Source organism: Peromyscus californicus, unplaced genomic scaffold (assembly GCF_007827085.1).
Source record: "Peromyscus californicus insignis strain IS unplaced genomic scaffold, ASM782708v3 Scaffold_3__1_contigs__length_106647218, whole genome shotgun sequence".
NCBI lineage: Eukaryota > Metazoa > Chordata > Mammalia > Rodentia > Cricetidae > Peromyscus > Peromyscus californicus.
The window spans coordinates 36,016,647-36,040,586 of NW_026294551.1; the positions used below are offsets into that span (position 1 = coordinate 36,016,647).

Consider the following 23,940-nt stretch of genomic DNA (forward strand, 5'->3'; position numbering starts at 1 on the left):
GTTGTCAAATTTGTCTTGTAGAAAACCTCTACATGTATTTTTACAATTCCAGTTTTTGTGTTAAAATGGTTGCTAACAAGAATAATGGTTGATAGCTTAGTAAATAGTTGAAAATGTATAGATAGCATGGGGCTGGAAAGATGGCTCATTAGTGAACAGTGCTTGCTGCTCTTCCTGAGGACTCAAATTCGGTTCCCAGTATCCATGTGTTGGATTGCTCACAAACTACCTGCAACTCCAGGGATATCCAATGCTTCTGGCCTTTGGGGGCCCTTACATACACGTGCACATCACCATACACATAATTAAAAATAAAATATTTAGAAATGTATAGCATTAGTTTTATGCATGTTGTGAAGGTTTAGACAAACAAGAAAATACCACAGTTCTTGTCAAGAATGAAATTGCTAAGTGATCTGCTTGTATGTTTTTCCACAAAGTGATGAAGCTTGTATTTTCTGTGCACAGAAGATTCATACACAGAAGAAGTGATACACTGAGTTTTTTTTTTGGTTTTTCGAGACAGGGTTTCTCTGTGTAGCTTTGCGCCTTTCCTGGGACTCACTTGGTAGTCCAGGCTGGCCTCGAACTCACAGAGATCCGCCTGGCTCTGCCTCCCGAGTGCTGGGATTAAAGGCGTGCGCCACCACCGCCCAGCGAGTTTTTTAATGTTTATTTAAGAGGGAAAATTGGCCTGGAAACTTTGCATTTGTAGAAGCAGACACATCTTTTCTAGAAATGATTGAAGCAGCATTAGTAGTGTTTTCATTTTTTTTTTCAGGTTTATTTATTATGTATACAATGTTCTGCTTGCATGTGTCCCTGCAGGCCAGAAGAGGGCACCAGATCTCATTACAGATGGTTGTGAGCCATCATGTGGTTGCTGGAAATTGAACTCAGGACCTCTGGAAGAGCAACCAGTGCTCTTAACCTCTGAGCCAGTTCTCCAGCCCATGTTTTCATTTTTTGAAATAAACACTCATACATTGTCTTCCCTTAAAGTGAACAACCTGCAGTTGAACTTCAACTTCAAATTTATAGCCATTTTTATTTTTTCAATTTAGCTTAGTTCACAAAATTTTCTTGATATTTTCTGAACCTTTCATGGATTAATCTTATAATTGGTGAGCTAGAGCCTAATCTTAAGAACCATTTTATGGTCTGGGGATGTTGCTCAGTGGTAGAACACTTTTCTAGCCTAATCATCAATACTGGAGGATAAAAGAAAAAGAAAAAAACAGAAACAAAGACAAAAGAACTGTTTTATTCTAACCTTAAAAAGTAATGGCTACCATTGGGGAAAGTTCTATCCTGCTTAGTTTCTGTTTCCTTAGTTGTCTCCTAGAGGAATCATTTATTGAGGGATGTATCACTGTGTATAAATGAATTCCTGATGGAAACTGTTGTTTTTTGTGCTGTACCTTATGTCTGTGGAATATAACAGGACATGTATCAGGTAATTGCCCCACACAGGTCTTCTCCTTACCTGTCTATAACATCTCTGTCAGTCTCTAAGTTGGACTGTAGCTTCGTCTTTGTAATGGTGAAAGCAGTTGGCAATTTAAAGATGTCTTTTCTTTAAATTCTTTGTTGTGTTTAATTCATGGCCATTATCACAGTGCTCTTTGTAGACTTAATTATAGTAGATTGTTAGAGCCTGGGTGTATTGCTTGATTTGGGGGAGGGCTAGAAAATAAATCATTAGTTTGAAACAAATGTGAGCATTTGTGCCACTGATGTGAGGATAGTTCCTAAATCAACTGCCAAATTCAGCTGAACTGTTCAGTATTAATGAAAGTCCCAATGTAGTGATTTCAAACCTGTGTGCCTCTGCTGGTGGCTCGCAGATCTTGATTTGTTAAGGTTTTTATTAAGGATGTGTGGGGAGGGCTTGATGTTTTGCTTGTGAACCTAAGCTTTGCTTAATAAACTGTATTGAAATGGGGAGATGTACACTCAGCTCTGGGGGGTCATTTCTTTCTTTTAACAGCAGAGGCAAGTTTGTATAAACCTCTCCCATCAGCACAGAAAGGATTCTCATATTTTACTTAATGCAAGGAGAAAATAGAAGCTTTTTTTGTTTTTTCCCTCTTCCAGGAAGCAAAACTAACAGATCAGCTGCCTCTGATCATTGTCTGTGATCGATTTGACTTTGTCCACGACCTCGTGCTGTATTTATATAGAAATAATCTTCAGAAGTATATAGAGATCTATGTCCAGAAGGTAAATCATTTCAACCTTATCACTGCAGTATTCTGAATTGCTCTTGAAACTTTGTGCCCATTCAGAACGGTCTGCTAGAGGAGCTTTCAGTGGTTTTTGTCCCAGCACAATCTTTGATTAACATTGTACATCCATGCCTGTATATGAAGTGTGAGAACAAAACCATTATAGTGAACAAGTTGTAAAGTCTAGGAACCAAACACCAAACAGATGTCTAAAGCTATGTTAGATTCCGGTGTTAGAAGTTTTATTTCTTGAAGATATTCTAGCAGGGCAGCTTTGCCGTAACTGGAGTTTTGCACTTGGTGATCTTCCCCAGTCGTCTCCTCTGCTGCTGTTTTTGTACTTCAGCACATGAGCAAACCAACATGGGAGACTATGGGGCACGTGCTCCCAATGCTTGTTAGACTTGTGAGGCCTTCCTAGCTGGACTTGTGCTAAATTCCTTCATCTGACTATACATTTATATTCACAGTTTATGGGCTTTAAAAATAAATGGTCTTTTAAGTTTTTAACTCAGTTTTGCTTGTTAATGTAATACTGTGCTTTTTATTTTCTTTTTTACAAACCTAGGTAAATCCAAGTCGACTCCCTGTGGTTATTGGAGGGTTGCTTGATGTTGACTGCTCTGAAGATGTCATTAAAAATTTGATTCTTGTCGTGAGAGGTCAATTCTCTACTGATGAGCTTGTTGCTGAAGTTGAAAAACGAAACAGGTGTGGTACTGTTTTCCCCGTGACGCCAGATGAATTTGTAGCCCCTTGTAGTGTGGTTGGTAATAGTTGACTGTGTGTCTGGAGCTGCTTAGCAGCTGGTGAGAAGATGACAAGCTAGCCAGCTTTCAGAGTTGAAATTGGATTTGTGTGTGTGTGCGCGTGTGTGTTTTGTTTTCTGAAATGTGACTGTATTTCTGTAGTTCTGAAAGGATTGTGCTGTTTGTAACATAGCCTATGGGGGTTTTGTTTTTTCCACTAGATTGAAGCTGCTTCTACCTTGGCTTGAGGCCAGAATTCATGAGGGCTGTGAGGAGCCTGCTACTCACAATGCATTGGCCAAAATATACATCGACAGTAATAACAACCCAGAGAGATTTCTTCGAGAAAACCCCTATTATGACAGTCGTGTTGTTGGAAAATATTGTGAGAAGAGAGACCCACATCTGGCTTGTGTCGCTTATGAACGTGGCCAGTGTGATCTGGAACTCATCAATGTAAGTACTGCTTCCTGAGCTGTAGAGGCAGCTGTAACTCTGTAACTAGTTGTATCTCTGGTTAGCAAATTTTGAATTTCTATATGATTTTGGGTATTATTGAGCAGTTCTGGGCAGATAAGTCCTTTTTTAAAACTTTTATTGGAAACAGTAGTAAACCTAAAAGTGCCTCAGATTCAAAGTCTGAATACACTTTCTTGGCATGTTAACCCCATTAGCTTTACTTGTCTTGTACACTGTCATAGATACTTGAACATAAGCATTTTAACTGTTACATACCTCATGGACTTGTGTCCCTTTGGGCTCTTATTTTCTAAGAATAAGTAGATACTAGCTACAGTCAACATGACATTCAATATGACATTAATAAGGGACTTTGAAGAATCTGTTTTCTTTTAGTGTTGTCAGGTTTTTGTATAGTTTAGGATCATAATTGTGTCTTCTCTCTTTAGTCTTTTTATTCTGAATCAGTTCTTAGAAATGTATGGGGTTTTTTGTTTGTTTGTTTGTTTGTTTGTTTGTTTTTTCAAGACAGGGTTTCTCTGTGTAGTGTTGGAGCCTGTCCTGGATCTCGCTCTGTAGCCCAGGCTGTCCTCCAACTCACAGAGATTCACCTGGCTCTGTCTCCCGAGTGCAGGGATTAAAGGCGTGCACCACCACCGCCTACCAGAAGTGTATGTTTTTAATGACAGGTATCTTTGCTAAAACTCCTTTTTTATTTGTATTCTGTTACCAATTTTACTGGTGAAATAAATGCATCACCAGATTTCCCCATTGTAAAGTGAAGAACTCAGTGGCTGGTCGTCAGTTCACAGTTGTGTCATCACTAGTCTTGCCACCTTCCAGGGTCTCGGAGACCCTCTTTCCATACTCTCCCTTCCCACAGACCTTCACAAATCCAAACCACACTCAACCCCTGTGGACTTGCCTGTTCTGTATATTGTTTCAACTAAAAGATTGACATTGTGTGCACATGCATTAGAGGTCAGAGGAGAACTTGTGGGAATCTGTGGTCTTCTTCAATCATAGAGATTGCAGGAACCCCACTCAGGTCATCAGCTTTGGTGGCAGGTGCCTTTACCTCCTGAGCCATCTTGCCAACCCCTGGACATCTCATCCTTACTTCCCTCTCGTGCCGTGCTGTGAAAGCACTGCATCATCTGAGCCTTGTGCCTGGCTGAAGTAAAACAGTTCGCATTTTGTGTTTCCCTGGATCACTTCTTAGCTTTTCGCCTAAAATCAAGTGCTTCTGTAATGGTTCTCTGTGATTGGATTTAGATCATACATTTCTACTCAGAATCTACTTAAATGACATTTGACCCATGCTTCTGAATTCAGAAGCACATTATAAACGGGTGAGCATGCACTGTGGGCCATGCACATATCCTTTTCTTCCCCACCCTCCTTAGCCTCTGTGAAACTTCAGCCCTTTCTCCTGGTTATTAGTTAGGTGTTAAGAATTGAAGGGCAGAACACTGGGCTGTCATGAGCACGGCCCTGGGTACAATCCCAAGCACTGGAAAAAGAAAAAGATTCTGTCATATTTATCAGTCAGTATTCTTAAATTCCTTGAATCATAGATTCTTGTTTTACTCTTTGAATTATAATCCATTAATGTTTGTAGTTGGAATTTTCTAGCTCCCAAATAAAGAAACAGAGGCTTATTATTATCAATCATGGATGCTTGGCCTTAGCTTAGGCTTGTCCCACTACCTCTTTTAATTTAACTAACCTGTTTCTATTCATCTATGTTTTGTCTTGGGGCTTTTTACCTGTCATTCTGTATGTCCTTTCTTTCCTGCTTCTTCTGTGTCTGTCTGTCTGGCCCCTGGCCTCTCCCTGGTGTCTTTTTCTTTCTTTCCTTTTTTTTTTTTTTTTTTTTTTTTTTTTTAGCTTAAATTCCTCCTCCTACTTACTCTCCCTGCCCAGAAGTCCCACTTATACCTCCTCCCTCGCTATTGGCCATTTAGCTTTTTATTAGATCTATCAGGTGCCTTTGGCAGGCAAGGTAAAACAGCAACACATTTTTACATAATTAAACAAATGCAACACATCTTTACATAGTTAAACAAATATTCTGCAACATAAACAAATGTAACTCATCTTTGCATAGTTAAACAAATATTCCACAACAACTGTTATTTATATTGGAACTCAGATTGTTACCTGGTTTGTTGGGGCACTTCATTTCTGATTAAACAATAGAGCATGCGCATTGTGTAACTTTCCCAGCTTAGAGTTGCTCATTTTTCCAGGGGAACCTCCCCTCTACCTCTTTTATCGAGGATGCCATTAGTAACCAAGATCTGTACTAGAGATGTATTTGCTTCTAGAATCAGTTCAGTGATGAGATCTAAGAAACTTATGTATGTACATACTTTCAAAGATTATGCATAGGTATATGGAAAAGTAAGTATGCAAGAATAGTTTAATAAAACACTGAAAGAAAGCTTTGAAGGTAACCAGCCCTGTATTAGAATATGATGCAAAGCCTATAATTTAAAGTAATATAATACTAATGTTTGAACATTGAAAATAAGCTGAGTACAGTAGTGCATGTCTGTTATTGCAGCACTTGAGAAGTGGAGGTAGGGGGATAGGAATTTGAAGCTCTAGTACATGAAACTATCATCCCCTAAAAATAAAAAAATAAACAGATGCAATAATGGAATGCTCCCCCCCTCCCTCCCCCAAGACAGAGTTTCTCTGTGTAACAATCCTGGCTGTCCTGGAACTCACTTTTGTAGTAGACCAGGCTGGCCTCGAACTCACAGAAATCCACCTGCCTCTGCCTCCTAAGTGCTGAGATTAAAGGCATGTGCCATCACTGCCTGGCTCAGTGGGGTGCTTTTTTAAAGCCCCTAAAAATTCTTGGTTTTTTTGTTTGTTTTTCCATTGTTGAGTTTCTGAGAACGTCTGACTGTAACATTCCCAAGGTTCTATATAAAAGTAATAGATTTCTTATAAGACAGAGTTGACATGATTTCAAATAATTTTCAGAGTCTGTAGTCTTTACTTTTTGTGCTGAAATTAACTCTTGCTGTTTCAATTAGGTTTGCAATGAGAATTCCCTCTTCAAAAGTCTTTCCCGCTACCTGGTCCGTCGAAAAGATCCAGAATTGTGGGGTAGTGTGCTACTGGAAAGCAATCCATACAGAAGACCACTAATTGACCAGGTAAAAATGGCAAAAAAATGTTTCCCTTCTTTTTTATTTGGGATACTTTACTTTCATTACATACCCAGATATATTCAAATGAGTCATATTTAACTATAGCAAAAAGCAGAAAAAGTGAAAAAACATTAAGATTATGCTATGTAAATGTAAAATTGTGCATAGATATACATTAAATAGAAGGAAAGTGAAATCTAACAACATAAAATTATCTTAAATTCATCATCATTAAAAGGAAATAAATTAGGATTGACTACCAGTTATTACCTGACCACATGGCTAAATGGAAGACATTTAAAACACTTCTTCATGTAAGTCAGCACACAGTGAGGATTGATAATACAAAATACAAAAGTCCAAATGATTTTTTGTGGGGGGGGTTTGTGGGGGGGGGTATGATGACTTATGCCTGAAGTCCCAGCACTTAGAAGTTTGAGAGAGGAAAAATGTGAGTTTGAGTTCACCTTGAGCTATCAGTATATCATGATCCTATTATCTCTAATTCGTTTTTTAAAAGTCCAAGTAAGTATTATGAAGATGGTTCCATTAACAAGCATGAAGACCTGAGTTCACATCCCTAGCACCCACATACAAGCTGGGCTTATGTGCCCCTGTATTTAACCCGAGTGCTGGGTAGACAGAGACAGGAGGATCTCTAGGATAGCCTGGTTAGCTAATCCAGTCAAATGGATGTGCTCCAGCTTCTAGGAGAGACTTCTATCAAAAATAAAGTGAAGAGTGACTAGGCAAGACACTTAGTATCAACCTTTGATACGTGCACATACATGTACCTGCACACAGTCAGACACAAAACCACAGGAATAGTACATAACAGCACACACAGTGCCCAAATCAATAATAGCAAATCTCACTAAATAACCACAGCACCAAGGTTAAGTTTTTATACCTCTATGATACTGAAAGCTTGAATTTTAAAGTGGTAATTATTGCTTGTTATTATAATGATTCTTAAATTCTTCTGACAAGCAGGTACAGCATTTTGAAGACTAGATTACTACCTCCGAGTTTTTCCTTAACCCTAGGGAAGCATTTCCAAGGCCCATTCCTAAGTAGATACACAGCTTCCTGCAATCATTGTGGCATCTGGGCCTATGAAAGTAGCCAAAACCAGGGTTCTTTTATAATCTGCATCTAGGGATTTGAAAATAAAAAACTATTAAAGTAACAGTGATAAGTGTTTCTATGAATAGTGTTTTATCAGGGAAAGTAAAAATTATATAGTTGCTAATGTTAGTAGCAAAATTATAAACAATGTGTGTTCATGTCTATTTGTGTACAAAGATCATTGAGTGGTGAGTTAGAGGTAGTTTTCCTCCTATTTGAGGTTTTCTAATGAGAAGTTATCTAATTTACTCTTACTAAGCAATGTCTTTTTTAATACCTTGATTTTTTTTTTTATATATCTGTTTCCTGTAATCCCTCTGTAGGTTGTACAGACAGCTTTGTCTGAAACTCAGGACCCAGAAGAAGTGTCTGTAACTGTGAAGGCTTTTATGACAGCAGATCTTCCTAATGAACTCATTGAACTACTGGAGAAAATTGTCCTTGATAACTCTGTATTCAGTGAACACAGGTATGCTGACAGGATTGCTCTGGCTTTCTGATCAGTCTTTCATTGTGGCCTGTCACTTTAGGGAAGGAACAGAAAATAAAGATCAGAGGCAATTTTTTCTGAATTTACTCTCCTCATACACCTCTTCTCACCCTGTCCTCTGAGACAAATAACCCTCTAGTGCCATAGTAGTTATTCCTTACCACTGATAGGCTTTTTAAACATTGTGGTTGAATGTCTTGTTTCTGAAGGAATCTGCAAAACCTCCTCATCCTCACTGCAATTAAGGCTGACCGGACACGTGTTATGGAGTATATTAACCGCCTGGATAATTACGATGCTCCAGATATTGCCAACATTGCCATCAGCAATGAGCTGTTTGAAGAAGCATTTGCTATTTTCCGGAAGTTTGATGTCAATACTTCAGCAGTTCAGGTAAATCTTGAAATTAGATAAATTGAGATACTGACTATAATTCTCTTGGTGCAAAGAGAGCATTGTTCTATGAGGATGTGCATAGATTGCTATCACAATTGAATAATCATGAAATACTATCAGTGTAGATGTGTAAGATCCATTTTACTGTAACACCAATTCAAAAATGTTGCCCAGGTCTTAATTGAACATATTGGAAACCTGGATCGTGCGTATGAGTTTGCTGAACGCTGCAATGAGCCTGCTGTTTGGAGTCAACTTGCAAAAGCTCAGCTGCAGAAAGGAATGGTGAAGGAAGCCATTGATTCTTACATCAAAGCAGATGACCCTTCATCCTACATGGAAGTTGTTCAGGCTGCCAATACTAGTGGTATGACTTCTAATCTTTATGTCTTTGATACCTCAGAGAATTACTAAGCCAAGCATTTAGGTATCTTAACTTTTAATTGTATAGAGGTTAGATACTTCCTGATTACTTGTGAAAACTTTCTGCCCAGCATCTTGATCCAGTAAAGACTGACTGCATTGTGTGAATTTAGAAGGTCCGTGGAGAAGGTTAATTTTGTTTTGAGATCTGATATAATTCTGACAGAGCTCTCATATATAACTTTAAAGGAAGAGTGTGGGGAAGGTATCAAATATTCTTTGGGCCAATAATAATAATAATACAGAAGTATAATGGAATTTTTATACTTTCAGGTATAGTCATTTTTATATTTGTCATTCTCTGTGATGGTTCTTTGAAAAGGGAGTTAAGCTGGTTAAGTGATGTGCATCTGCCATCATAGCACTTCGGAAGCTGAGGCTTTAAGTTCTTGGACAGTCTGGGAATAATAATAATAATAATAATAATAATAATATAATATTTGTGTGTTTGTGTTTAGTGAGATGCTTGTGTGTAGATGCCTGTGAAGGCCAGAGGACAAGCTCTGTTTTCACCCCTCATGCACTATCCATTTAAAAAAAAAAAAGACAAGGTCTGTTGTTGGCCTGGCTGTCACTAAGTAATTTTAGGCCAGCTGGCCAGCAAGCATAAACATAAACATAGCATGACACTCTCAAAAAAAAAAATTGCCAGGGGGCACTAATAGCAGACCTTATATATTTGGTTGGAAATATAAAATAAGGATGCTAATCTATGGTCTTATTTGTCCTTTTATTTAGGAAACTGGGAAGAACTGGTGAAGTATTTGCAGATGGCCAGAAAGAAGGCTCGAGAGTCCTATGTGGAAACAGAATTGATATTTGCACTGGCTAAAACAAACCGCCTTGCAGAGTTAGAAGAGTTCATCAATGGGCCAAATAATGCTCATATTCAGCAAGTGGGTTTCCTATTTACATGTGTGTGTGTGTGTGTGTGTGTGTGTGTTTAGTGGGATGCTTGTATGTAGGTGCATATAAAGGCAAGAAGAAAGGCTCTGGTTTCACTCCTCAGGCACTATCCACTTTTTTTTTAAAAAAGGCAGGATCTCTTGTTGGCCTGGGTGTCCTTAATGAATTTAGGCCAGCTGGCCAGCAAGCATAAAGGATTGCTGTCACTGCATCAGTGCTGGGATCACAAACACACCATCACACCTGGCTTTTTTTGTGGGTGGTGGGCATTAAACTCGGGTCCTAATTTTTGCAAGGCAAGTACTTTTCCAATTGAGTTATCTCACTAGCTCCACATTTTAAGCACATGTCAAACTCAATGATTGAGCAACTTTATTACTTTGGAAAAAAATCAACATGTTAGAGCTAAGGAATTAAATTGTCCTTAGGAGAGACAGTATCTGTTCATTCACTTTGTAATTTTGGAGATAGAATCCCTCATGGGCCTTGAACTTGGGGTGCTCCTGCCTCAACTTTTTGGGTGCTGGATTACAACATATGCAACTGTCTCTATTCCTCAGTGTAAAGATATGAATTGAAAAAAAGATTGAGCTGAGATCTGTATTTTACTGATCATGGATTGTCTTTTCCCCCTAGGTTGGTGACCGTTGTTATGATGAAAAAATGTATGATGCTGCTAAGCTGTTGTACAATAATGTTTCTAACTTTGGACGCTTGGCATCTACTCTTGTTCACCTCGGTGAATATCAGGCAGCAGTTGATGGTGCTAGAAAAGCTAATAGTACTCGAACATGGAAGGAGGTAATCTAAACCCAAGTTTGAATGATGACTTACTTAAGATTCTCTTTGAAAATTCTATTTGTACTGTTGAGTTGAAATAACTGTCTGCATTTACATTTGGATTCTCATAGTGGAAAATGTTTATTCTAGGTCTGCTTTGCCTGTGTAGATGGGAAAGAGTTCCGTCTTGCTCAGATGTGTGGACTTCATATTGTAGTACATGCAGATGAATTAGAGGAACTTATCAACTACTATCAGGTAATGTACACCAGGCCTGTATATGAATTGAGACCTTTGTATACATAATCTCTCCACTAATTGCACATTTCTCTTACCTAGGATCGTGGCTATTTTGAAGAACTTATCACCATGTTGGAGGCAGCCTTGGGACTAGAGCGAGCTCACATGGGAATGTTTACCGAGCTAGCTATTTTGTATTCTAAATTCAAGCCACAGAAAATGAGGGAACACCTGGAGTTGTTCTGGTCAAGAGTGAATATTCCAAAGGTAGCCAATCTTCACTACTGTGAGGCAACTCTAATAATCTGAAATTACAACAGGCTGGTAGCGGAAGTCGGCTTTGCATCATGAGCAACTGGTCTCTATTACGCAGGTGCTGAGGGCTGCAGAACAAGCTCATCTTTGGGCAGAGCTGGTGTTCCTGTATGACAAGTATGAAGAGTATGATAATGCCATAATCACCATGATGAATCATCCGACCGATGCATGGAAGGAAGGGCAGTTCAAAGACATCATCACCAAGGTATATAACCTCAGAAGTATGGGCTGTGGAAGGAGAAGGCTCATTGGGGAAGAATTGGCTTTTAATGCATGGATTTGTCCTAAATTTAGGTGGCCAATGTGGAATTGTACTACAGAGCAATCCAATTCTACTTAGAATTCAAGCCTCTGTTGTTAAATGACTTGCTCATGGTGCTGTCTCCACGCTTGGATCACACTCGTGCAGTCAATTATTTCAGCAAGGTAACCATTTTAAGTTGAACTCCATAGTGAAGATTTGGATGTACTTGGATAAGAGTTGTCCTAGACCTTCGACTATGGCTACCTTTCTAACAAACTTTATTTTAAAGGTTAAACAGCTGCCACTGGTGAAACCATATTTACGCTCAGTTCAGAACCACAACAACAAATCTGTGAATGAATCACTGAACAACCTCTTTATAACAGAAGAAGATTACCAGGTAAAACCTTTAGATTCTTATAAATACTTAAAACATCAGGTTCTGATTAGGTTTAAAGTTGGCTTTAAACAGGTTCTATAGTAAAACCTACTGTTACCCTTAACGTTTATTAAAAAGCAGGCACATGAGTGCCTAGGCTTTTTCAATTAGTCTATAAAACTTTCTTGCTATTAAGTGGACTGAACTATTTATTGCTTTCCTTGCTTAATGTCTTAGTATTTGTCTTTTAAATTTGCTCATGTGGAAGATAGCTTAACCTAGACAGTTTCTATTATGTGCTAATTCCTTTTTCTCTCTCACTTACTGTTGACCTGACTGGAATTTGCCTAGTAGTGCAGACTTGCCTCAGACTCCGGCATCTGGCCCAGCGTGATTTTCCCTTAGGCTCAGAGTCTAGTCTGTAAGGCTGACTATCATGGTGAAGTCTATGACTAGTTTCCTGGTAGTATGAGTTTTTGCCCACATTACATATTCTCCCAGTTTTATAGCTATTCAAGTTAGTATTGATACTGGAAACCTCAGAGAAAATTGCACCTGCAGGAAATGGTACAGTACATTTGAGGATTTTATTTATTGTTTTAGAAGTAGATGAAGAAAATTGACACCTGAACATAGGCTACAACTTCTGTAGTTTGATGCTTGAGTCTATGTTGTTTTATTTCATGCTATCATCTAATTGTCTCCATCAAAATGAATTGTGAAAAGTAAATGTTAAGCTGAAAGCCTTTAGTTGACTTTTGAATGGCTTTGTCTCTTCAGGCTCTGCGAACATCAATAGATGCTTATGACAACTTTGACAATATCTCACTTGCTCAGCGTTTGGAAAAACATGAACTCATTGAATTCAGAAGAATTGCTGCTTATCTCTTCAAAGGCAACAATCGCTGGAAACAGAGCGTAGAGCTGTGCAAGAAAGACAGCCTTTACAAGGTTGATAAACTGGGGGTGGGCTGTCCACGCAACTCAGATGGTATCTTACAATTGATCTTATCGAACTGTTAGTTTCATGGGTATGAGGATTGGTAGTGTAACTCCCTTTTGTGAATGTGGTCTTTACGTCAGTGGGTTTTTTTACTTTCAGGACTGGTTTAAGTCGGCATGTTTGGGTTAACTTCTGCCCTTCATTGTTTCCTCTGAATAGGACGCAATGCAGTATGCCTCTGAATCTAAAGATACGGAATTGGCTGAAGAACTCCTACAGTGGTTTTTGCAGGAAGAAAAAAGAGAGTGCTTCGGAGCTTGTCTCTTTACCTGTTACGATCTTCTAAGGCCAGATGTCGTCCTGGAAACTGCATGGAGGCACAATATCATGGATTTTGCCATGCCCTATTTCATCCAGGTCATGAAGGAATATTTGACCAAGGTAATGATGCTCAAAAGTATATTCAGAGCTAATAATCTTGAGGGTCTATGTAATTCTACATGCATATTATTTTCATTATTTTTCTCTAGTATAAATTATTTAGTTGATCATAAAATGTTCCTCTTACATGGAAGTTCCCTTCAGATCTGAGGGATGCTATGACTAGGCGGGTAACCCAGCTTATCATTGTCTACCCTCTGTGTCCTTACAGTGAACAGCACTCTCTGTTTCCATACATGGAAACCTTGAGCATTTCACAATTAATTCCTGTAACCCAGATTTCCATGTATGTATACATCTGTAGATTTTCCTTTGTTTGGTTCCTGACTTCATGTCTTTACCTGTTTCCCATGGGGAAGCTGCATTATATTAACAGCCTGCTAATCATCACAGATTTGTTGATAATCAGATACCTAATTGAAAAATACCATAGGAAATTTGCAATTAATCATGTTTCCTAAATACACATTAAATAAACTGAGGATACAGCCACCTTATAAAATTTACTGTTTGTCTTAGCATTTCTTTTTTGATGTTAGAATAGTTTTTGCTTGCCCTGAGTTACTAGCTAAGTATAGACAATTTAAATGATTTTAAACGATCCATTTTGTCAGAGCAAATCAAGCTTAAAATTGAAGTCTCACTTCTGATCTCTTCAGCGTGCCTGAGTACAAGTGGGGAAACACTACTAACAACCCCCAGCATAGAGAAATTTCCTTAGGAGGACCACTTAGATTTTTTAAAGGAGTAATATTTTATATGTAAGTTCAGTTCATTGTGATTAAAACAGTTACCACAGAGTAGCCACAGGGGGGACGAGCTTCTTTTCTTATGCATAATTGCCACCTTTTGAGACCTGGCTGCTGTTAACCTAAGTGCTGTCCATTACTAGCCATTAAGCTGCTTCCTTTCACACTGACTTAGCATAAATACTTCTGCAGTGAGCTTTGAAGTTAAAAGGATTCTCAATTTTGCTTCCGTATGCCCTTTACTTCCACTTCGCTCCTACCTTTTTTAGTGGGTACATGTTTCCCCCCTGAACCTTTGTTGCTGATTCTACCTTTTTATGCTCAATATGGAATTTGATTTTTTTCTAAGCTGCACCTTCTGAATTCCTTTGCAGGTTGATGCAATAAAGGAAAAGGTGAAAGTTGATTCTTTTCCATCTTTAAGTCTGGAGGACTAAGTCTAAGGAATTTGCATGATTTTTTTCCTTCCTTTTCTACACTGCTGCTGCTGCTTTCCCCCCAATAAATTTTCACTAAGCCTCTGCAAGTCCCTTGAACATAACTATAATAGAGCTGTAGGACATTAGTAGATGTTTGCTACTAATCGGCTAATAGGCTTTAGGAAGGGCAGGAGGCTAATCAGTAGTTGGTTCACAGTCTCTCTTTAATATATTGTTAAAACTGAGCATGGTGAGTTTCAATATTAATTCCAAACTACCAGGAAATTTCTTTTCCCTGTCAGGGTATCTGGACCATAGTAGGACTCTCTGAATATTTGAAATAAATTAAAACATCTTCTGTTTTTTTATTTTTATTTTTTATTTTGTGAGTTTGCCTGACAGTTGTTGAATTTATATCTGTATGTACATGCCCTAAGAGGCTTTTGGAGTTCTGTGGGGCTTTTTTGTTTGTTTGTTTTCTGGGGTTTTTGTGGTATTGAAGGACTGTGATCCAGTTTCTGATCTCTTGATTCTTACTAATTTTTTTTGCTGAAAGTAGATACAAGAGATACTAGCTGCTTCCGAAGAGACTTTCCTCATGTTTCTCCAGGTGTCCAGTTCTCATGGTGCTAGTCCATTGTTAAGAGGAACCAAAATCTTTTCAATCATGAGAGAGCCAAGCTTGCTGTAACTGTTGCTAAGCAACATGGATTGTTTATGTTTATAATAAGGCAATATTAACACCTGTCTGATATAAGGCATGCCTTAGAAACTACCTAAAATTTGCTCTCTTGTTGAGTAGTTGGCTCATCATCCAAGAATGCCAAATTTAGGCACCATTTGGTTGCTCCATTGGCTTGTCCTCCGTCCCAGTATAAATGAAACGACTCAAAAACTTATGCCTGGTGTAAAATGATGGCTAGAAAGGGATGGGGAAGTAAAGGAGTGTTAAATTGAAGTGAATTTGGGTGGGGCCAATGCCTTGGGATTCTGTTGATCAGACTGGAGTCACCACTGGAACTTAGGGCAAACCTGAGTAAAATGCATTGTGTGTGAGACCCTTCAGCAGCTAGTAAGCAAGGCAGTTAGAAAGCGTGTGTGTGAAAAATGGGTAATTGAACTGTAGTGTTATGCGTTGTTTTAAATCAAGCATGTACAAGTCATTGCAATTACATCATACTACTCCGAAACCTAGAGCATTGCTGTGGGCTGTGTGTGTTTCTTGAGAGCCTGTATGGCACCAGTCATCTTCAGACCTCACTTCTTGCTTCAGTACTTTTGCCTTTTTTTCATGCACACATACACCAAAATAACTGACTGCATGTTAACTTTGACTCTGCAGCAAGTTGCAGTCTTTGTGGAAAAGCCTTTTGCATTTTAGTGATTTTTCAGTATTACCAATGGAACTGATTTCAGTGACATGATTATGTTTAATTTTTCTTCTTTAACCCAAGGATCAGAAACTTTTGTTACAGCTCTTAACAAAAGCTTATGTTCATAAAAGCCTTCTCCGATTTTTCTGTTTGTGCAATCTAAATTGGGCTATTAAACAAAAATTCCTGTGCCAGAGGCTGTCCCATTATTAAAAAACAAAAAACAAAAAACAAAAAACACAGCATCAACATTTTTGCTTATGTTGGTGTTTCTCTGGGATTTGTGTTCTCCTCCTCCCTCCCTGCCTATGTCAATGACTGGGCATTTGGATAATGCTGGCTCTTCTAGTCTCCCATGTGTTTCTGTAGCAGACCTATGTTCAATATTTAATCAGACATTGACTTTTATATGTGTCTGTTTACTTAAGGTTTTTTTTTTCCTTGAAAGTCTGGAGATGTATTATGCAGTGCTGGGTTTTTTGGTTTCATTTTTCTTCTTTGTCTTAGAAATTATTTGTATACAGGCATCCATGTTTCCTGTATAACTTGTAGACCATTCTCACATATTAGCTAGGTTAGCAAATCCCAAATGACCTCGATGGCATATCTGCACTTTCAATTCTACAGATGAATAATTTTTCTTATAAATTTGGATGCCAGATAGTGGGTATTTCACATAATCCTAACATTCCATGATAGTCTTTAATTTGATAATTAGGATAGTTTATATTATGATCATATAGGCTATAAAATAAGAAAACAGTATATAAAAGCAAACCACCACCCAGGGATACACAATGAGACTTTATCTTTCTCCCCCCCCCCCCACAAAAACAAAAAAACCCCAGCAACTGACAAACCCTGAAACAACACAAAGCAAACCCATTTTCCTAGGGTAGACACACTACTGAAGCTTACTTCTCAAAGTCTGTTAACAGGACTGGGTTAGACCCAGATTGCTTTTCACATGGAGCAATTAGAGGACGTGTAAAACATTGTCTCGAGCTGTCTCAGCTGGGACAGGCGCTTGCTGCCTAGCTTGACACTTGATTCTGTCCCTGGGACCTACGTGGTAGAACGAGAAAACTGACTTCTACACATTGTCCTCTGACGTCCACATGCACACCACGGCACATGCTTGCCGTCCCCTGCCCCCCAGTAAATACATGTAATTTTTAAAAGTACAAAAGAATACTGTCCTAACCCTCTGTGCCTGTGTGTACAGTCACAGGTGCTATTTTAAGTTTCCAGTAGAACACAGGTACTGCTTTAGCATTTTAAAAAGATCTAGTTTTTACAACTTACCCATGGATCTATGGGTCTGCTCATGCGCCTCCCCCACCCCACGTCTCCACATTGTCTTTTGGAGGAATGTATGTGGTTCCTCTCTGCACACATTGTCTTTTGGAGGAATGTATGTGGTTCCTCTCTGCACACATTGTCTTTTGGAGGAATGTATGTGGTTCCTCTCTGCACACATTGTCTTTTGGAGGAATGTATGTGGTTCCTCTCTGCACACATTGTCTTTTGGAGGAATGTATGTGGTTCCTCTCTGCACACATTGTCTTTTGGAGGAATGTATGAGGTTCCTCTCTGCACACATTGTCTTTTGGAGGAATGTATGAGGTTCCTCTCTGCACACATTGTCTTTTGGAGGAATGTATGAGGTTCCTCTGTGCACACATTGTCTTTTGGAGGAATGTATGAGGTTCCTCTCTGCACTCACATTCTTAGCACGCCTTTGGTCTTAAAAACAGTACATAGAACACTGAGATTTGAAATTTAGTTGTAGAGAAAAACTGGCTCAGACGCCAACTTTTAAATATAGTTTAAATACAAATATAGGCTAGTGTAAAGGCAATGGAAGAATATGGTACACAGATTCTGTAATGCCAGGATCCTGTTATTTTTCTCAGTGTGTGTCAACAGACTTAGTGAGATTCTGTTAACCCCACAGGGAACTTTAGCTTCTTTCAGCCTCCTTTGCCTGAGAGGGAAATCCAAGGGCTGAAGAAGTGGTTTGCCAAAGCCCCCACCTAGCTCTTAAAGGAGCTGGTCATAGCCATTTTGCCCTTCCCTCACACACTGGGACTGATACTGATATTGCCCACTTTGGTTAGTTAGTATACAATAGTCATTAATTTCTTTGGCTTCATTAAAAGTTAAAGCTTTCCTCTCAAAGTTGGAGCCAAGTCAGGCAATCCTATTTACTTCTTAGAGACATGTACCATTAATCTTTGCATTTTGTCTCAGGCAACTAAGGAAAATGATGTTATACAGTAAGATTGAAAATGGAGCTCCTTAGACTCAGGTCTCAGTCTGTGAACTCTAAGCCTCAGCAGGAGCCCTCCACAGTTGGCGAGGCGGCTTGTCCTGGTCAGGTACTTACTTAGTCTAGCCCTTAGACTGCACTTTTTTTTTTTTTGCAAACCTGTTCCCCTGGGGAAGGAAGTTTGATGGTTCGTGAGTTCCTTATTCCCTCTGATAGCGTGTACCCTTCCTTCTCACTTTCTCCCTTGCTCAGGCTGCATCCCAGCATGTCCAGTCTTAGCCTGGCGTGAGCTCTAATGCACTTATAAACCCTCCTTCCTGAGGGGTTATCACCACAGTGCTGAAAACCACCCTTACTCAAGTATGAATATTGCCGTTGAATTTGACGGGGCCTGAGAATGTTTTCCAGTCTGTTTTATTTTGACAGAATTTAACATACTAAGGCTTTTCCACTCTCTGCCATAAACCTAAGTTTGTAATGCTTTTGAGGTTTTAACTCACGTGACTTGTTTTTCTCTAGGTGGATAAATTAGATGCTTCGGAGTCATTGAGAAAAGAAGAAGAGCAAGCTACAGAGACCCAGCCCATCGTTTATGGTAATCTGTCTCTCTTTAAGTTAGACCTTCTTAAATGGAGCAGGCTTTGAAAGGGGCAAACGATTTGCTGAGTTAAGGAATAGCCCTCTCAACTATTAGCATTTTCTCCTGAGGACCATTTAAAACTCTTTTTGATGTTATCCACTATGATAATCTTCCATGCATAGAATACCTCAAAAATAGTCATTAAAGATGGCCTAGGTTTCCCTGTTGCCTGATTGGTGACTGGGCTGTCTGCTCCTAAGTCACTAAGAAAGAAATAACAATGGATTCAGTTTGCCAGTGTGCCATGGCTGTCTTCAGTGTGCTTTGCAGAAAGAAGGCATCGTCATTTTAAATCTATCTAGGGCAGAGAATGGGGGTTGAGTTTCCATTTGAGAACTTTCCAGAGAGAGCGTTCAAACCCTAAAGTAATTATTTAAAGCAGTTTGACTTCCTCTTATACTAGCCTGTGTGGGTTACTTTACCCTTTGCATTTCATACTTGGTGAGCATTGGATTTGAGGAGTATGATTAAAAGTTTTACAGCCAGATATTTTTTGGAAGGAACTATAAAATGATGACCGTTTTGTCTCAGGCAACTAAGGAAAATAACAGTATAGGAATCTTTATTATTATTATTACAGATAGACTGTTTGGAGGAATTTAGGGGAGAGGGTAGTTTTGATGAAGGACTGGGTAGACCTAAAATGTTTCATGAGGTTTGACATATGTGAAATAGGAAAACAAAGATAGTTGTGGTTATTTAGTAGGCATCCACAGACTGCTGGGCCTTCATGGTGTTTTAAGTAGGTTGAACTAGGGTTAGAATTTTCAAGATAATCCAGAGATGATTCTTTGGTAAACCAGTTTCGAAAAAAACCCAAAACTTCCTTACTAAAGACAATTTTGGTTTTACTACAAGAAGGGGACACAGTCTGTTGTACTGGGAGAAAGATAGCTTACATTCTAGTGGGAGATGATTTTCAGGGCTAGGGAGGTATTGTGTTTCTCTCTCTAAAAGTTCTTTACATGTCATGTTTTCTTTATGTGGTCAGCAACTATTTCAGCTTCATCAGCAAGTATTTGATAGAAGGTATATACGCTGTCATGTTTTTCATACCTAATGCATTGCATATTTAGTGCATATTTGAATGTGTCTTTTCTATTGCTGTCTCTAAATTAGCGCTGGATTCTTTGCTAGACCCGTATTGGTTTTCATTACCATTCAGATGTTTAGAATCAGAGATTTAAATTAACTTTAACAACTTGTAAAGTTTTCCTGTGCTAAAATTTTAGTCACTAAATGTAATGTGTATTATGTGATAGGCTTGTTGGCAGATGTATGGCCTGATAATGTCAAATGTGCATGTGTTACTGCTTTAAATATAGGATGTTGTGGCCCTCAGTCCTGCACCGTTGGCTTTTCTTAGGCAGGAACCTTCTCAGGGTCACACTATTCCAAACTGGGACAGTCAAAAGTGCCCCACACAACTTACTCAGTGAATTGTGATTGTGCTGCCTGAGTGGGGAAGATTATAGTGCTAAACCTGGGTGCTAACAGATTCTCCTCCTCTCTGTTACCTTAGGTCAGCCCCAGCTGATGCTTACAGCAGGACCCAGTGTGGCAGTCCCTCCCCAGGCACCTTTTGGTTATGGTTACACTGCACCACCATATGGGCAGCCACAGCCTGGCTTTGGGTACAGCATGTGAGATGGAAGCTGATCCTGTAGTCTCCTATTTTCATACTGAAGCATCGTCTACCCACTTCTCATTTAATAAACGGGGAAACAGGCACCGTGTTCTTGTAACCTTTATTTCATGAAGGACTACTTTTTTGTTTCTAACTATAGACTTGGATCGCCTATGTTAAAACCTTATTTTCACATTCCGCATCCGTTAGAACTTCTTTCAAAGGGGAATAGTATTCATGTGGGCTTTTTTCTTCCCCCTCATCCTTTGAAGAACTGCTTACTATTCAATCTGTTGTGAAGAACTTGATTTGCACTCTGTAGTGTTTAAAGAAACAAAGAAACTCTAATACTGAATCTCTTAAATTTAGTGTATGTAAACAGCTTTCAATATGTATTGTCTAAATGCATTTAAATCTCTTTTATTCAAAGAAAAGCTAAAGTGAAAGAATTGGTATGTGACCATGCAAGACTGTCGATGCCAACAAAGACAACACTAATCAGCATATTCTACATTGGATCACAGCACTCTCCAAATTATTTGAAAAATGCATACAGACAACTTGCCTGATCTTTAAATGAGCATAAAAGGCCTTTAACCTATGCAGGTTTCCCCATTGCGCATATAGAAAATGCTAGTGTGTTTTGCTCACTTCATGTGTAACAGGTGCCCTCATGTTGTGCTGTATCCTGTGCTTTTTCTGTGGGACCATTCCATTCAGGAACAAAGAGCACCATGATTCCACACGTGTGTATTTACTAACCCTTCCCTGAGGTTTGTGTATGTTGGATATTGTGGTGTTTTAGATCACTGAGTGTACAGAAGAGAGAATTCAAACAAAATATTGTTGTTCTTCAGTTTTGTTTGTGGAATTTGAAATTACTCCAATTTAAAATAAATTACTGGACTGTGGAAATAACATGTAGAATTGCAGTTTTAATTAAATACATCTCAAACCAGAAGAATGGTGGTTTTCATAGTTTCATCCTGGATACTGCTAGAGCATTACAGGGAAGCAAAGCGGGAGATTATGAAAAAGACATGCATTATGTCACTTGCATGCCTATAGTTTAGAAAGGATATGCAGTAGTCTTTTTTTTTTTTTGGTTTTTCGAGACAGGGTTTCTCTGTGTAGCTTTGCGCCTTTTCCTGGAACTCACTTGGTAGTCCAGGTTGGCCTCGAACTCACAGAGATCCGCCTGGCTCTGCCTCCCGAGTGCTGGGATTAAAGGCGTGCGCCACCACCGCCGCCCAGCTCGCAGTAGTCTTAAAAGCAGTTACTTAATAGTGCGATTCGTCTCATGTTTCCAGTATTTGAATCAAGTGGCATTAAGGTGTTTAAGTATTTCACCTAACTGAATCATGTTACATGAACTTGAAATAAAGACGTATTTTTTAAAGTAGTTAGCATGGCATTTCTTATCATGAGCTTAAAGGGCACTAAATGTAAATCTTTTGCCATGGCTAAGAATATTGAATTTATTTCATTAGGACTTAATTCTCTAGTTACATAGCTTACTGCCTAGCTTATGTTGCTCTTATAACTCTCAGGCAAATTACCTAAGCTTCACAGAAATTTTTTTTAGAAAAACTTAAAACACACCCATAGCAAATTAGTATTAATGTGAAAGTCATTTTGGTTTGTCATAGTGAAAATGTGGGCTATTCAGGCCAAAGCTACACTGTGTTCCCAGATCTCTACCTACCCCTCATCATGGAATCAAAAGATATATCATTTGTTCTTGACTTTTCTGTACTCGTAGAATGATGCTATCTTTTCCTTTCCTTAATAGAAGCAATTTTAAATACCCAATTTATTATTTTATGTGTATGGGTGTTTTGCCTATATGTATGTGTACCACGTGCATACATTGCTCTCAGAAGCCAGAAGAGGGACTCAGATCCTCCGAGCCTGGAGATAAGTTACCCTGTGGATACTAGGAATTGAACCTTGGTCCTCTGTAAGAGCAGTCTTAAACACTGAGCCATTCTCCATCCCTACTGTATTTTCTTACTGTTTCATTGAGGATTATTTCCCCCAACAAAAATTAACTGTTTTAATCATGTACTGTTGTCCTGTGATGCCAAGTTGCCAATTAAACCATCCATATTGGGCAACACAGAAAACAAACCTTGGTGATGTGCCAGCTAGTAGGCAGGCTGCTGATTGTTTTCTTCTCTGTATACCAAGTGCTGTTCAGAATTACTAGGCAGATTATTTTATGTGTATGAGTGTTTTGCCTTCATGTATGTTTGTGTATCATATTCGTGCCTGATGATCAAGGAGACCAGAAGAGGGCATTGGAGCCCCTGGAACATAGGTGGTTGTGAGTCACCATGTGAGTGCTGGGAACTGAACCTGGCTCTTGATTGTTGTAAATTCTCTCTAGCCTATTGGTTTTTTGATTCAGGGTCTCCATACATTGTCCAGGCTGGCCTTCCTTGAACTTGAGATCCTTTTTTCTCGGCCTCCTGCATGTGGGGATTATAAGTATGCACCACCTGTCAGGTTATCTTCAAATCAAAATGGCCAGCCAAGGACTGGGCTGTGATGTGTGCACCATGATGGGTGATAGATAGATCAGCTGGTAGTAAACTATTTTACACAGGGTCTCTTCACTAACATTACTCTTGAGTTTATCACTGGGGTAGGTTCTAAACAGAGAAACTAAAAACCACCCAATAGTTGTTACTCTAAATGTTGTTGAACTAGGAGGAAATGGGGGTGGGAGACTAATGGGAAATTCATATTAAAAATAGCCACTGCATGAACAAATCTGTGCCAGTGGTTAACAACTGTTTAATCCCGGCCATATTAGTGCATCAGAAAGCAGCACTTCTTGCTCTTTTTCTAGTGCAGCCACCATCTCACTCTGAGCCTTGTCTGCCAGACTACTGGAGTTTAGTTGGTCATTTCTGTCAGTGACCGTGAAAAACACTTTGTATACTGATACAGAAAACATACATTTGCTATGTGGAACCAAGGAGCGCTTGCCTAGCATGTGAGACCCAAGGTGCGATCCCTGCACTGCAAAGATGGTTGGGCTTCTTTTGTACTGTTGTGGTTCAGTTCCAGCACCCTGTACATGGTAAGTGCTGCAGCCCCCAAACACTGATGTGTGGGGAAAGCTAGGGGAGAGGCTGAGAAAGTTCTCCAAACTTCTTCCAGTTGTTTTCCTTCAAGTGGCTGGTGCATTTAGTTTTTGAGGAAATGTCTGCCACACACTTGGGTTTGGGGGCAATTATAGTCCCTTTTTGTCTTGTTCTAGAGACAAGAATGCTAACCTGGAACTTGGAGAAATCCTCTGGTCTCAGCCTTCAAAGTGCTTGGATTACAGGAATGAGCCACCACACCTGGCTAGTTTCAGGGTTAGTTTTTTAATGTGTATTTATTGTCAGTGTAGCACAGTGCCATGGCATTTATGTGGGTTCCAGGGATCAAACTCAGGTACCAACTGAGCCAACTCAATAGCCCTAAGTTTACGTGTGTAAAGTTTTACTTCTAATTGTACATATGTGTGCTTGTCTATGTAGGTATGTTAACTTGAGTGTGGGTACCCATGGAGGCCA

At 39.2% G+C, this 23,940-nt stretch overlaps 1 protein-coding gene across 2 annotated transcripts in view; it reads left to right on the forward strand.

Moving 5' to 3' along the window:
* Cltc (clathrin heavy chain) overlaps positions 1–21,289 on the forward strand; it is a 64,108-nt gene extending 42,819 nt beyond the window's left edge. The window contains exons 15-33 of one of the 2 annotated variants that reach the window (XM_052758871.1): positions 2,098–2,223; positions 2,797–2,939; positions 3,199–3,433; positions 6,487–6,609; positions 8,055–8,200; positions 8,431–8,614; positions 8,792–8,984; positions 9,779–9,936; positions 10,583–10,747; positions 10,877–10,984; positions 11,066–11,233; positions 11,340–11,489; positions 11,579–11,710; positions 11,818–11,928; positions 12,688–12,858; positions 13,070–13,291; positions 14,415–14,435; positions 18,624–18,699; positions 20,267–21,289. In XM_052758871.1, the coding sequence (XP_052614831.1) occupies positions 2,098–2,223; positions 2,797–2,939; positions 3,199–3,433; positions 6,487–6,609; positions 8,055–8,200; positions 8,431–8,614; positions 8,792–8,984; positions 9,779–9,936; positions 10,583–10,747; positions 10,877–10,984; positions 11,066–11,233; positions 11,340–11,489; positions 11,579–11,710; positions 11,818–11,928; positions 12,688–12,858; positions 13,070–13,291; positions 14,415–14,435; positions 18,624–18,699; positions 20,267–20,391 (2,757 nt within the window). In that variant the 3' untranslated portion in view covers positions 20,392–21,289. The remainder of the gene's footprint in view (positions 1–2,097; positions 2,224–2,796; positions 2,940–3,198; positions 3,434–6,486; positions 6,610–8,054; positions 8,201–8,430; positions 8,615–8,791; positions 8,985–9,778; positions 9,937–10,582; positions 10,748–10,876; positions 10,985–11,065; positions 11,234–11,339; positions 11,490–11,578; positions 11,711–11,817; positions 11,929–12,687; positions 12,859–13,069; positions 13,292–14,414; positions 14,436–18,623; positions 18,700–20,266) is intronic. The other variant, XM_052758872.1, reaches the window with a different exon arrangement.
* Positions 21,290–23,940: the final 2,651 nt, after the last annotated feature.